The 14,389-nt window shown below is 49.2% G+C and overlaps 1 protein-coding gene across 3 annotated transcripts in view; it reads left to right on the forward strand.

Annotated features, from left to right (window-relative positions):
* The window catches only part of LOC135527691 (regulator of G-protein signaling 20-like), a 90,189-nt gene that overhangs the window by 54,849 nt on the left and 20,951 nt on the right, over nucleotides 1-14,389 (forward strand). For 2 of the 3 annotated variants that reach the window (XM_064956193.1, XM_064956192.1), the window contains exons 3-4: nucleotides 2,890-3,017; nucleotides 12,619-12,699. In XM_064956193.1, the coding sequence (XP_064812265.1) occupies nucleotides 2,890-3,017; nucleotides 12,619-12,699 (209 nt within the window). The remainder of the gene's footprint in view (nucleotides 1-2,889; nucleotides 3,018-12,618; nucleotides 12,700-14,389) is intronic. The other variant, XM_064956194.1, reaches the window with a different exon arrangement.

Below are 14,389 nucleotides of genomic sequence, written 5' to 3' on the forward strand. Positions count from 1 at the left end.
TCAACGAATTGGCGAGGGCACTAGAACAGTCTGCAGCACCCAGCCTCACCTTACTAGAATCTGAAGTCAAATGTCTACTGTTTACTGATGATCTGGTGCTTCTGTCACCAACCAAGGAGGGCCTACAGCAGCACCTAGATCTACTGCACAGATTCTGCCAGACCTGGGCCCTGACAGACCTGGGCCCTGACAGACCTGGGCCCTGACAGACCTGGGTCCTGACAGACCTGGGCCCTGACAGTAAATCTCAGTAAGACCAAAATAATGGTGTTCCAAAAAAGGTCCAGTCACCAGGACCACAAATACAAATTCCATCTAGACACCGTTGCCCTAGAGCACACAAAAAACTATACATACCTCTGCCTAAACATCAGCACAACAGGTAACTTCCAAAAAGCTGTGAACGATCTGAGAGACAAGGCAAGAACGGCCATCAAAAGGATGCCATCAAAAGGAACATAAAATTTGACATACCAATTAGGATCTGACAAAAAATACTTGAATCAGTCATAGAGCCCATTGCCCTTTATGGTTGTGAGGTCTGGGGTCCGCTCACCAACCAAGAATTCACAAAATGTGACAAACACCAAATAGAGACCCTACATGCAGGATTCAGTGGCAGAATACCTGACTGCTGTGACTGACCCAAACTTAAGGAAAGCTTTGACTATGTACAGATTCAGTGAGCATAGCCTTGCTACTGAGAAAGGCCGCCGTAGGCAGACATGGCTCTCAAGAGAAGACAGGCTATGTGCTCACTGCCCACAAAATGAGGTGGAAACTGAGCTACACTTCCTAACCACCTGCTCAATGTATGACCATATTAGAGACACATATTTCCCTCAGATTACACAGCTCTACAAAGAATTAGAAAACAAATCCAAGTTTGATAAACGTCTATATCTACTGGGTAAAATACCACAGTGTGCCATCACAGCTGCAAGATTTGTGACCTGTTGCCACAAGAAAAGTGCAACCAGTGAAGAACTAAATACAACCCATATTTATGAGAGGGAGAGAGAGGTGGAAGGAGAGAGGGGGAGAGAGGTAGAAGGAGAGAGAGAGGTAGATGGGGAGAGGGAGAGAGAGGTGGAAGGAGAGAGGGAGAGAGAGGTAGAAGGGGAGAGGGAGAGAGAGGAAGAAGGAGTGAGGGAGAGAAAGGTGGAAGGAGAGAGGGAGAGAGGGGTGGAAGGAGTGAGGGAGAGAAAGGTGGAAGGAGTGAGGGAGAGAAAGGTGGAAGGAGAGAGGGGTGGAAGGGGAGAGAGAGGTGGAAGAGGAGAGGGAGAGAGGTAGAATGAGTGGGGGAGAGAGAGGTGGAAGGAGAGAGGGAGAGAGAGGTGGAAGGGGGAGAGAGGTGGAAGGAGAGAGGGAGAGAGAGGTGGAAGGGGAGAGGGAGAGAGAGGTGGAAGGGGAGAGAGAAGTGGAAGGAGAGAGGGAGAGAGAGGTGGAAGGAGAGAGGGAGAGAGAGGTGGAAGGGGAGAGGGAGAGAGTTGGAAGGAGAGTGGGAGAGAGAGGTGGAAGGGGAGAGAGAGGTGGAAGGAGAGAGGGAGAGAGAGGTGGAAGGGGAGAGAGAGAGGGAGGTGGAAGGAGAGTGGGAGAGAGAGCTGGAAGGGGAGAGAGAGGTGGAAGGAGAGAGGGAGAGAGAGGTGGAAGGAGTGAGGGAGAGAGAGGTGGAAGGAGAGAAGGAGAGAGAGGTGGAAGGAGAGAGAGAGGTGGAAGGAGAGAGGGAGAGAGAGGTGGAAGGAGAGTGGGAGAGAGAGGTGGAATGGGAGAGAGAGGTGGAAGGAGAGAGGGAGAGAGAGGTGGAAGGGGAGAGGGAGAGGGAGGTGGAAGGAGAGAGGGAGAGAGAGCTGGAAGGGGAGCGAGAGGTGGAAGGAGAGAGGGAGAGAGAGGTGGAAGGAGTGAGGGAGGTGGAAGGAGAGAGGGAGAGAGAGGTGGAAGGGGAGAGGGAGAGAGAGGTGGAAGGGGAGAGGGAGAGAGAGGTGGAAGGGGAGAGGGAGAGAGAGGTGGAAGGGGAGAGGGAGAGAGAGGTGGAAGGGGAGAGAGAGGTGGAAGGGGAGAGGGAGAGAGAGGTGGAAGGGGAGAGGGAGAGAGAGGTGGAAGGAGAGAGGGAGAGATATGTGAAAGGAGAGAGGGAGAGAGAGGTGGAAGAGAGAGGTAGAAGGAGAGAGGGAGAGAGAGGTGGAAGGAGAGAGGGAGAGAGAGCTGGAAGGGGAGCGAGAGGTGGAAGGAGAGAGGGAGAGAGAGGTGGAAGGAGTGAGGGAGGTGGAAGGAGAGAGGGAGAGAGAGGTGGAAGGGGAGAGGGAGAGAGAGTGGAAGGGGAGAGGGAGAGAGAGGTGGAAGGGGAGAGGGAGAGAGAGGTGGAAGGGGAGAGGGAGAGAGAGGTGGAAGGGGAGAGAGAGGTGGAAGGGGAGAGGGAGAGAGAGGTGGAAGGGGAGAGGGAGAGAGAGGTGGAAGGGGAGAGGGAGAGAGAGGTGGAAGGAGAGAGGGAGAGATATGTGAAAGGAGAGAGGGAGAGAGAGGTGGAAGAGAGAGGTAGAAGGAGAGAGGGAGAGGTGGAAGGAGAGAGGGAGAGAGAGTTGGAAGGAGAGAGAGAGGTGGAAGGAGAGAGGGAGAGAGAGGTGGAAGGAGAGAGGAAGAGAGAGACTAATGGACGACTGATGTATGAAAACATAAAGAGCTGATGTTTAAGTGGACTGACATTGCTTGAACTCTGCCTCGATGTACCGCTGAACCTCATGTGTGTTTATTCACGTTGGTGTGTGTGTACATGTGCATATCTGATATCTGTATGCATACACCCCTGTGTGTGGGGGTGTTCCATTCATAAGTATGTGTGCTAATCTCTCTCTCTCTCTCTCCCTCTCTCTCTCTCTCTCTCTCTCCCAGTACACAGGCCCTGTCCCGGCAGACGGAGGGTCTCCAATGACTGCCAGCGAGATGTCGCCCAGGCAGACCAACACTCAGAGACCAAACACATGCTGCTTCTGCTGGTGTTGCTGCTGTAGCTGCTCATGGTAGGTGACTCACAGCACCCACCACCCCTACACTCACAGCACCCCCCTACACTCACAGCACCCCCCCTACACTCACAGCACCCCCCTACACTCACAGCACCCCCCCTACACTCACAGCACCCCCCTACACTCACAGCACCCCCCTACACTCACAGCACCCCCTACACTCACAGCACCCCCTACACTCACAGCACCCCCTACACTCACAGCACCCCCCTACACTCACAGCACCCCCTACACTCACAGCACCCCCCTACACTCACAGCACCCCCCTACACTCACAGCACCCCCTACACTCACAGCACCCCCCTACACTCACAGCACCCCCCTACACTCACAGCACCCCCTACACTCACAGCACCCCCTACACTCACAGCACCCCCTACACTCACAGCGTCCCCCTACACTCACAGCACCCCCTTACACTCACAGCACCCCCTACACTCACAGCACCCCCTACACTCACTGCACCCCCTACACTCACAGCACCCCCTACACTCACAGCACCCCCCCACACTCAAAGCATCCCTGTCCCCCCCTACACTCACTGTCCCTGTCCCCTCCCTTCACTCACAGTGTCCCTGTCCCCCCATACACTCAGTGTCCCTGTCCCCCCCCACACTCAAAGCATCCCTGTCCCCCCCCCATACACTCACTGTTCCTGTCCCCTCCATACACTCACAGCGTCCCTGTCCCCCCATACAGTCAGTGTCCCTGTCCCCCCCTACACACACAGTGTCCCTGTCCCCACCCTATAATCACAGTGTCCCTGTCCCCCCTACACTCAGTGTCCCTGTCCCCCCCCTACACTCAGTGTCCCTGTCCCCCCTACACTCAGTGTCCCTGTCCCCCCTACACTCAGTTACCCTGTCCCCCCTACACTCACAGTGTCCCTGTCCCCACCCTATAATCACAGTGTCCCTGTCCCCCCTACACTCAGTTACCCTGTCCCCCCTACACTCAGTTACCCTGTCCCCCCTACACTCAGCATCCCAGTCCCCCCTACACTCAGTGTCCCTGTCCCCCCCCTACACTCAGTGTCCCTGTCCCCCCCTACACTCAGTGTCCCTGTACCCTCCCCCTACACTCGGTGTCCCTGTCCCCCCTACACTCAGCATCCCAGTCCCCCCTACACTCAGTGTCCCCTCCCCCCTACACTCAGTGTCCCTGTCCCCCCTACACTCAGTTACCCTGTCCCCCCTACACTCAGTGTCCCTGTCCCCCCTACACTCAGTGTCCCTGTACCATCCCCCCTACACTCAGTGTCCCTGTCCCCCCCCTACAATCAGTGTCCCTGTCCCCTCCCCCCTACACTCAGTGTCCCTGTCCCCCCTACACTCAGCATCCCAGTCCCCCCTTCACTCAGTGTCCCTGTCCCCTCCCCCTACACTCAGTGTCCCTGTCCCCCTCCCCTACACTCAGTGTCCCTGTCCCCCCTACAATCAGTGTCCCTGTCCCCTCCCCCTACACTCAGTGTCCCTGTCCCCCCCTTCACTCAGTGTCCCTGTCCCCCCCTTCACTCAGTGTCCCTGTCCCCTCCCCCTACACTCAGTGTCCCTGTCCCCCCCTACACTCAGTGTCCCTGTCCCCCTCCCCTACACTCAGTGTCCCTGTCCCCTCCCCCCCTATACTCACAGTGTCCCTGTCCCCTCCCCATACACTCAGTGTCCCTGTCCCTCCCCTACACTCAGTGTCCCTGTCCCCCCTACACTCAGTTACCCTGTCCCCCCCTACACTCACAGTGCCCCTGTCCCCCCCCTACACTCAGTTACCCTTCTTAATGCATTTGAGCCAATCAGTTGTATTGTGACAAGGTAGGGGGGGATATACAAAAGATAGCCCTATTTGGCAATAGACCAAGTCCATATTATGGCAAGAACAGCTCAAATAAGCAAAGAGAAATGTCAGTCCATCATTACTTTAAGACACGAAGGTCCGTCAATCCTTAAAAAGTCAAGAACTTTGAAAGTTTCTTCAAGTGCAGTCGCAAAAACCATCAAGCACTATGATAAAACTGACTTTCAGGAGGACCGCCACAGGAAAGGAAGACCCAGAGTTAGAAGATAAGTTCATTACCAGCCTCAGAATGTAGCTCAAATAAATGCTTCACAGAGTTCAAGTAACAGACACATCTCAACATCAACTGTTCAGAGGTGAATCAGGTTGAAATGCTGCAAATAAACCAAATAGAATCAAACTTAAATCGTGAAACTTGCCGAATGTAGGTATTTACCGTGAAATGCTTACTACCAACAGCAGTTCAAGAAAGAGTTAAGAAAATATTTTCCAAATAAACTGAAGTAATGAATAATCAAAATTAACACAATAAAATAACAATAATGAGGCTATTTACAGTACCGAGTCAATGTGGTTACAGGTTAGTTGTGGTAATTTGTTCATTTAGGTAGGGGTAAAGTGACTATGCAAAGATAAACAGCGAGTAGCAGCAGTGTAGAAAATGAGGGGGGGTCAATGTTAATAGCCTGGGTAGCCATTTGTTTAATTGTTCAGAAATCTTATGGCTTGGAGGTAGAAGGAGGAGTGGGCCAAAGTCCCTGCTGCAGTGTGTGCAAATCTGGTCAAGAACTACAGGAAACGTATGATCTCTGTAATTGCAAACAAAGGTTTCTGTACCAAATATTAAGTTCTGCTTTTCTGATGTATCAAATACTTATGTCATGCAATAAAATGCAAATTAATTACTTAAAAATCATACAATGTGATTTTCTGGATTTTTGTTTTAGATTCCGTCTCTCACTGTTGAAGTGTACCCATGATAAAAAAATACAGACTTCTACATGCTTTGTAAGTAGGATATGTGATATGGTCCTTGACTAGTCTCTCAAAGCACTTCATGATGATGGAAGTGAGTGCTACGGGGCGGTAGTCGTTTAGCTCAGTTACCTTAGCCTCCTTGGGAACAGGGACAATGGTGGCCCTCTTGAAGCATGTGGAAACAGCAGACTGGGATAAGGATTGATTGAATATGTCCGTAAACACACCAGCCAGCTGGTCTGCACATGCTCTGAGGGCGCGGCTGGGGATGCCGTCTGGGCCTGCAGCCTTTCGAGGGTTAACACGTTTAAATGTTTTCCTCACGTCGGCTGCAGTGAAGGAGAGTCCGCAGGTTTTGGTTGAGGACCGTGTCAGTGGCACTGTATTGTCCTCAAAGCAAGGAAAAAAGTTTGTTTCGTCTGCCTGGGAGCAAGACATCCTGGTCCGTGACGGGGCTGGTTTTCTTTTTGTAATCCGTGATTTACTGTAGACCCTGCCACATACCTCTTGTGTCTGAGCCGTTGAATTGTGACTCTACTTTGTCTCTATACTGAAGCTTAGCTTGTTTTATTGCCTTGCAGAGGGAATAGCTACACTGTTTGTATTCGGTCATGTTTCCGGTCACCTTGCCCTGATTAAAAGCAGTGGTTCGCGCTTTCAGTTTCACGCGAATGCTGCCATCAATCCACGGTTTCTGGTTTGGGAATGTTTTAATCGTTGCAATGGGAACGACATCATAAATGCACTTTCTAATGAACTCGCTCACCGAATCAGCGTATGTTGTTGTTGGACGCAATGCGGAACATATCCCAATCCACGTGATGTAAGCAGTCTTGAAGCGTGGAATCAGATTGGTCGGACCAACATTGAACAGACCTGAGCGCGGGAGCTTCTTGTTTTAGTTTCTGTCTGTAGGCAGGAAGCTACAAAATGCAGTCGTGGTCAGCTTTTCTGAAAGGAGGGCGGGGGAGGGCCTTATATGCCTCGCGGAAGTTAGAATAACAATGATCCAAGGTTTTACCAGCCCTGGTTGCGCAATCGTTATGCTGATCCAATTTAGGGAGTCTTGTTTTCAGATTAGCCTTGTTAAAATCCCCAGCTACAATGAATGCAGCATTCCCTTTGTAGTCTGTAATCGAGTTGCCTGTTTGATGGGGCACAGCTTGATTTCTTATACACTTCCGGATTAGTGTCCCGCTCCTTGAAAGTGGCAGCTCTAGCCTTTAGCTCGATGTGGATGTTGCCTGTAATCTATGGCTTCTGGTTGAGATATATGTGTATGGTCACTGTGGACACGACATCATCGATGCACTTATTGAAGACTGAGGTGGTGTACTCCTCAATGCCATTGGATAAATCCCTGAACCTATTCCAGTCTGTGCTGCAAAACAGTCCTGTAGCTTAGCATCCGCATCATCTGACCACTTCCGTATTGAGAGAGTCATTGGTGCTTCCTGCTTTAATATTTGCTTGTAAGCAGGAATCAGGTGGATAGAATTATGGTCAGATTTGCCAAATGGAGGGCGAGGGAGAGCTTTGTATGCATCTCTGTGTGTGGAGTAAAGGTGATCTAGAGTTTTTTTCCCCTCTAGTTGAACATGTTACATGCTGGTAGAAATGAGGTAAAACGGATTTAAGTTTACCTGCATTAAAGTCCCCAGGCCATTAGGAGCATTTTCTTGTTTGCTTATGGCCTTATACAGCTGGTTGAGTGCGTTCCGAGTAACAGCATCGGTCTGTGGTGGTAAATAGACTGCTACGAATAATATAGATGAAAACTCTCTTAGTAGATAGTGTGGTCTACAGTTTATCATGAGATACTCTACCTCAGGCGAGCAATACCTCGAGACTTCTTTAATATTGGACATCGCACACCATCTGTTATTGACAAATAGACACACACCCCCACCCTTCGTCTTACCAGACGTAGCTGCTCTGTCCTGCCGATGCATGAAAAATCCCGCCAGCTCTATATTATCCATGTTGTCGTTCAGCCACGACTCGGTTTTAAACAACAATAATAATTATTTAATAATAATATAAGATAGGATAAGATTTTTTTAAATTTTCCCGTTGGTAGGATCGTCTTGATCGTATATCATCCGTTTTGTTTTTGAACGTTGGCCAATAGAACAGATGGTAGTGGAAGTTTATTCACTCGCCTACAAATTCTCCGAATTCCCGACCTCCGGGGGATTTGGGCCCGTTCCAGAGATAGCAGGATACACTTTGCGTCGGACATATTAAATAAAAAATCTTGGTCCAGTTCGAGGTAAGTAATCGCTGTTCTGATGTACAGAAGTTATTTTCGGTAGCAGCAACATTATGTACAAAATAAGTAAAACACATAATTTACAAACACGAAAAAACTTGCAAAATAGGACATTTGGAGCCTGTTAAACGGCAGCCATCTTACTCTCAAGGTCACCAATAATAAGAAGAGACTTGCTTGGGCCAACGAAAAACGAGCAATGGACATTAGACCGGTGGAAATCTGTCCTTTGGTCTGATAAATCCAAATTTGAGATTTTTGGTTCCAACAGCTGTGTCTTTGTGAGACGCAGATTAGGTGAATGGATGATCTCCTCGTGTGGTTCCCACCATGAAGCATGGAGGAGGAGGTGTGATGGTGTGGGGGTGCTTTGCTGGTGACACTGTTGGTGATTTATTTAGAATTCAAGACACACTTAACCAGCATTGCTACCAAAGCATTCTGCAGTGATACGCCATCCCATCTGGTTTGTGCTTAGTGGGACTATCATTTGTTTTCCAACAGGACAATGACCCAACACACCTCCAGGCTACATAAGGGCTATTTGACCAAGAAGGAGAGTGATGGAGTGCTGCATCAGATGACCTGGCTTCCACAATCACCTGACCTCAACCCAATTGAGATGGTTTGGGATGAGTTGGACTGCAGAGTGAAGGAAAAGCAGCCAGCAAGTGCTCAGCATATGTTGGAACTCCTTCAAGACGGTTGGAAAAGCATTCCAGGTGAAGCTGGTTGAGAGAATGTCAAGAGCGTGCAAAACTGTCATGAAGGCAAAGGGTGGCTACTAAAATATATTTTGATTTGTTTAACACTTTTGTTTGGTTACTACATGATTTCACATGTGTTATTTCATAGATTTGATGTCTTCACCATTATTCTGCAATGTAGACAATAGTAAAAACAAATGTTTGTCCAAACTTTTAACTGGTACGGTTGGTTATATATGTTATTTACCGTATTTACATTTAAAACCAAAGTCTGTCAGATTTAAAAATCAGACTTGGAAATATAGATGAGCCAAATGATTCTACCGGAGCGTAACCCAAAAACGAAGGACTAATTAGCCTAATCTGTTGTTTATGATTTGGTTGTCATGGACGACTGATCGGGCTCATTGAGTTGAAAAATAAATGCTGCTTTCAGAATGGCATGCTTTAAGCACTACTGAAAAGTGCTTTTTGCATGTGAAAAATGAATGCTTTATGGGCACAAGGTGAGACAGGAAACACAGGGATAAATACACTGGCACAGAGAGACAGGAAACACAGGGATAATTACACTGGCACAGAGAGACAGTAAACACAGGGATAAATACACTGGCACAGAGAGACAGGAAACACAGGGATAATTACACTGGCACAGAGAGACAGGAAACACAGGGATAAATACACTGGTACAGAGAGACAGGAAACACAGGGATAATTACACTGGCACAGAGAGACAGGAAACACAGGGATAAATACACTGGGGCAGAGACAGGAAACACAGGGATAAATAGACAGGGGCAGAAAGACAGGGAACACAGGGATAAATACACTGAGACAGAGAGACAGGATACACAGGGATAAATACACTGGCACAGAGAGACAGGAAACACAAGGATAATTACTCTGGCACAGAGAGACAGGAAACACAGGGATAAATACACTGGCACAGAGAGACAGGAAACACGGGGATAAATACCCTGGGGACTAACGGGGAGAACAAGATGAACTGGCACAGAGAGACAGGAAACACAGGGATAAATACACTGGTACAGAGAGACAGGAAACACAGGGATAAATACACTGGTACAGAGAGACAGGAAACACAGGGATAAATACACTGGCACAGAGAGACAGGAAACACAGGGATAAATACACTGGTACAGAGAGACAGGAAACACAGGGATAAATACACTGGTACAGAGAGACAGGAAACACAAGGATAAATACACTGGTACAGAGAGACAGGAAACACAGGGATAAATACACTGGCACAGAGAGACAGGAAACACGGGGATAAATACCCTGGGGACTAACGGGGAGAACAAGATGAACTGGCACAGAGAGACAGGAAACACAGGGATAAATACACTGGTACAGAGAGACAGGAAACACAGGGATAAATACACTGGTACAGAGAGACAGGAAACACAGGGATAAATACACTGGTACAGAGAGACAGGAAACACAGGGATAAATACACTGGTACAGAGAGACAGGAAACACAGGGATAAATACACTGGCACAGAGAGACAGGAAACACAGGGATAAATACACTGGTACAGAGAGACAGGAAACACAGGGATAAATACACTGGTACAGAGAGACAGGAAACACAAGGATAAATACACTGGTACAGAGAGACAGGAAACACAGGGATAAATACACTGGCACAGAGAGACAGGAAACACAGGGATAAATACACTGGCACAGAGAGACAGGAAACACAGGGATAAATACACTGGTACAGAGAGACAGGAAACACAGGGATAAATACACTGGTACAGAGAGACAGGAAACACAGGGATAAATACACTGGTACAGAGAGACAGGAAACACAGGGATAAATACACTGGTACAGAGAGACAGGAAACACAGGGATAAATACACTGGTACAGAGAGACAGGAAACACAGGGATAAATACACTGGTACAGAGAGACAGGAAACACAGGGATAAATACACTGGTACAGAGAGACAGGAAACACAGGGATAAATACACTGGCACAGAGAGACAGGAAACACAGGGATAAATACACTGGTACAGAGAGACAGGAAACACAGGGATAAATACACTGGTACAGAGAGACAGGAAACACAAGGATAAATACACTGGTACAGAGAGACAGGAAACACAGGGATAAATACACTGGTACAGAGAGACAGGAAACACAGGGATAAATACACTGGCACAGAGAGACAGGAAACACAGGGATAAATACACTGGTACAGAGAGACAGGAAACACAGGGATAAATACACTGGTACAGAGAGACAGGAAACACGGGGATAAATACACTGGCACAGAGAGACAGGAAACACAGGGATAAATACACTGGTACAGAGAGACAGGAAACACAGGGATAAATACACTGGTACAGAGAGACAGGAAACACAGGGATAAATACACTGGTACATAGAGACAGGAAACACAGGGATAAATACACTAGGGACTAACGGGGAGAACAGGTGACACCTGGGGATGGGTGGAGACGATCACAAAGACAGGTGAAACAGATCAGGGCCTGACAGAATGACATATGCTGCATTTGCTATTGGCCTATTGTTGTTGTTGTTGTGACACTTTGATGTTTTGATCATATGCAGCTGTTTTAGTCACACCTCTGGCAGTCACACCTTTGGCAGTCACCTCTGGCAGTCACACCTTTGGTAGTCACACGTCTGGCAGTCACACCTTTGGCAGTCAACTCTGGCAGTCACACCTTTGGTAGTCACACTTCTGGCAGTCACACCTTTGGTAGTCACACCTCTGGCAGTCACACCTTTGGTAGTCACACCTCTGGCAGTCACACCTTTGGTAGTCACACCTTTGGCAGTCACCTTTGGCAGTCACCTTTGGTAGTCACACCTTTGGCAGTCACACCTTTGGCAGTCACACCTTTGGAAGTCACACCTTTGGAAGTCACACCTTTGGCAGTCACATCTTTGGAAGATCTAGCTTGGACTGTAGCCTACAAAAAGCCTATTCCTGCTCTTTCCACGCGATCCATCAAACACATTCCGTGTGTCATCGTAGTGATGTCTGCCTTGTGGTGTCATTAAGAAAACCGAAAGGTGTCAAAGATCACTGAAAGATATAGCAAACAACCTTTCTGAATTTTAAAGTAATCCTAGATGTAATAATCTAGTTTTTCCAAAATATCTGTAATCTGATTACAATATATTACATGTAATCCATTACTCCCCAACCCTGTGTGAGTGAGTGAGTGAGTGAGTGGGCGGGTGAGTGGGCGGGTGAGTGGGCGGGTGAGTGGGCGGGTGAGTGGGCGGGTGAGTGGGCGAGTGAGTGAGTGAGTGAGTGAGTGAGTGAGTGAGTGGGCGAGTGAGTGAGTGGACGAGTGAGTGAGTGGGCGAGTGAGTGAGTGAGTGAGTGAGTGGGCGAGTGAGTGAGTGAGTGAGTGAGTGAGTGAGTGAGTGAGTGGGCGAGTGGGCGAGTGGGCGAGTGAGCGAGTGAGCGAGTGAGTGAGTGGGCGAGTGGGCGAGTGGGCGAGTGGGCGAGTGGGCGAGTGGGCGAGTGAGCGAGTGAGTGAGCGAGTGAGCGAGTGAGCGCGTGAGCGAGTGAGCGAGCGAGTGAGCGAGTGAGCGAGTGAGCGGGCGAGTGAGTGAGTGGGCGAGTGGGCGAGTGAGCGAGTGAGCGAGCGAGCGAGCGAGTGAGTGAGCGAGTGAGCGAGTGAGCGAGTGGGCGAGTGAGCGAGTGGGCGAGTGAGCGAGTGAGCGAGTGAGCGAGTGAGTGAGTGAGCGAGTGAGCGAGCGAGTGAGTGAGTGAGTGAGTGAGTGAGTGGTCTGTGTGTCTATGTATAAGTGCTGTGATGTAGTTTCACCACCTTGCAGTTTCACCGTTAGGAATGAAGAGGACAGAAGGAGGAAATCCCTGGAGACGCATCTGGAGACCATATCAAACTGTGAACCTAGGTGAGAACCCTAACCCCTACACCCTAACCCCTACACCCTACACCCTAACCCCTACACCCTAACCCCTACACCCTAACCCCTACACCCTAACCCCTGCACCCTAACCCCTACACCCTAACCCCTACAACCTAACCCCTACACCATAACCTCTACAACATAGCCCCTACACCCTAACCCCTACACCCTAACCCCTACACCCTAACCTCTACACCCTAACCCCTACACCCTAACCCCTACACCCTAACCCCTACACCCTAACCTCTACACCCTAACCCCTACACCCTAACCCCTACACCCTAACCTCTACACCCTAACCCCTACACCCTAACCCCTACACCCTAACCTCTACACCCTAACCCCTTCACCCTAACCCCTACCCCTAACCCCTACAACCTAACCCCTACACCCTACACCCTAACCCCTACAATCTAACCCCTACACCCTAACCCCTACACCCTAACCCCTACACCATAACCTCTACACCCTAACCCCTGCACCATAACCTCTACACCCTAACCCCTACACCCTAACCTCTACACACTACATCCTAACCTCTACACCCTAACCCCTACTACCTAACCCCTACACCCTAACCCCTACAACCTAACCCCTTCACCCTAACCCCTAACCTCTACACCCTAACCTCTACACCCTAACCTCTACACTCTACACCCTAACCTCTACACCCTAACCTCTACACCCTAACCTCTACACCCTAACCTCTACACTCTAACCCCTACACCCTAACCTCTATACCCTAACCCCTACACCCTAACCCCTACAACCTAACCCCTACACCCTAACCCTTACACCTTAACCCCTACAACCTAACCCCTACACTCTAACCTCTACACCCTAACCCCTACACCCTAACCTCTACACCCTAACCCCTAACTCCTACAACTTATCCTCTACACCATAACCTCTACACCCTAACCTCTACACCCTAACCTCTACACCCTAACCTCTAATCTCTACACCCTAACCTCTACACCCTAACCTCTACACCCTAGCCTTTAACCTCTACACCCAAACCCCTAACCTCTACAACATAAACTCTAACCTCTACACCCTAACCTCTACACCCTAACCTCTATACCATACACCCTAACCTCTACACCCTAACCTCTACACCCTAACCTATACACCCTAACCCCTTCACCCTAACCCCTAACCTCTACACCCTAACCTATACACCCTAACCTCTACACCCTACACCCTAACCTCTACACTCTAACCTCTACACTCTAACCCCTACACTCTAACCTCTACACCCTAACCTCTACACCCTACACCCTAACCTCTACACGCTAAACCCTAACCTCTACACGCCTACACCCTAACCTCTACACGCCTACACCCTAACCTCTAACCTATACACCCTAACCTCTACACCCTAACCCCTACACCCTAACCCCTACACATTTACCTCTACACCCTTACCTCTACACCCTAACCTCTACACCCTAACCTCTACACCCTAACCTCTACACCCTAACCTCTACACACTACACCCTAACCCCTACAACCTAACCCCTACACCCTAACCTCTACATCCTAAAGGGTCCTCTCTCTCTCTCTCTCTTTCTCTCTCAGCACCAAACCAACATTAGAGGAGATTAGCATCTGGTCCCAGTCGTTTAACCTCTCTCTCTATTTCCCTCCATCTCTCAGCACCAAACCAACATTA

This window comes from Oncorhynchus masou, chromosome 33, assembly GCF_036934945.1.
Source record: "Oncorhynchus masou masou isolate Uvic2021 chromosome 33, UVic_Omas_1.1, whole genome shotgun sequence".
Classification (NCBI taxonomy): Eukaryota; Metazoa; Chordata; class Actinopteri; order Salmoniformes; family Salmonidae; genus Oncorhynchus; species Oncorhynchus masou.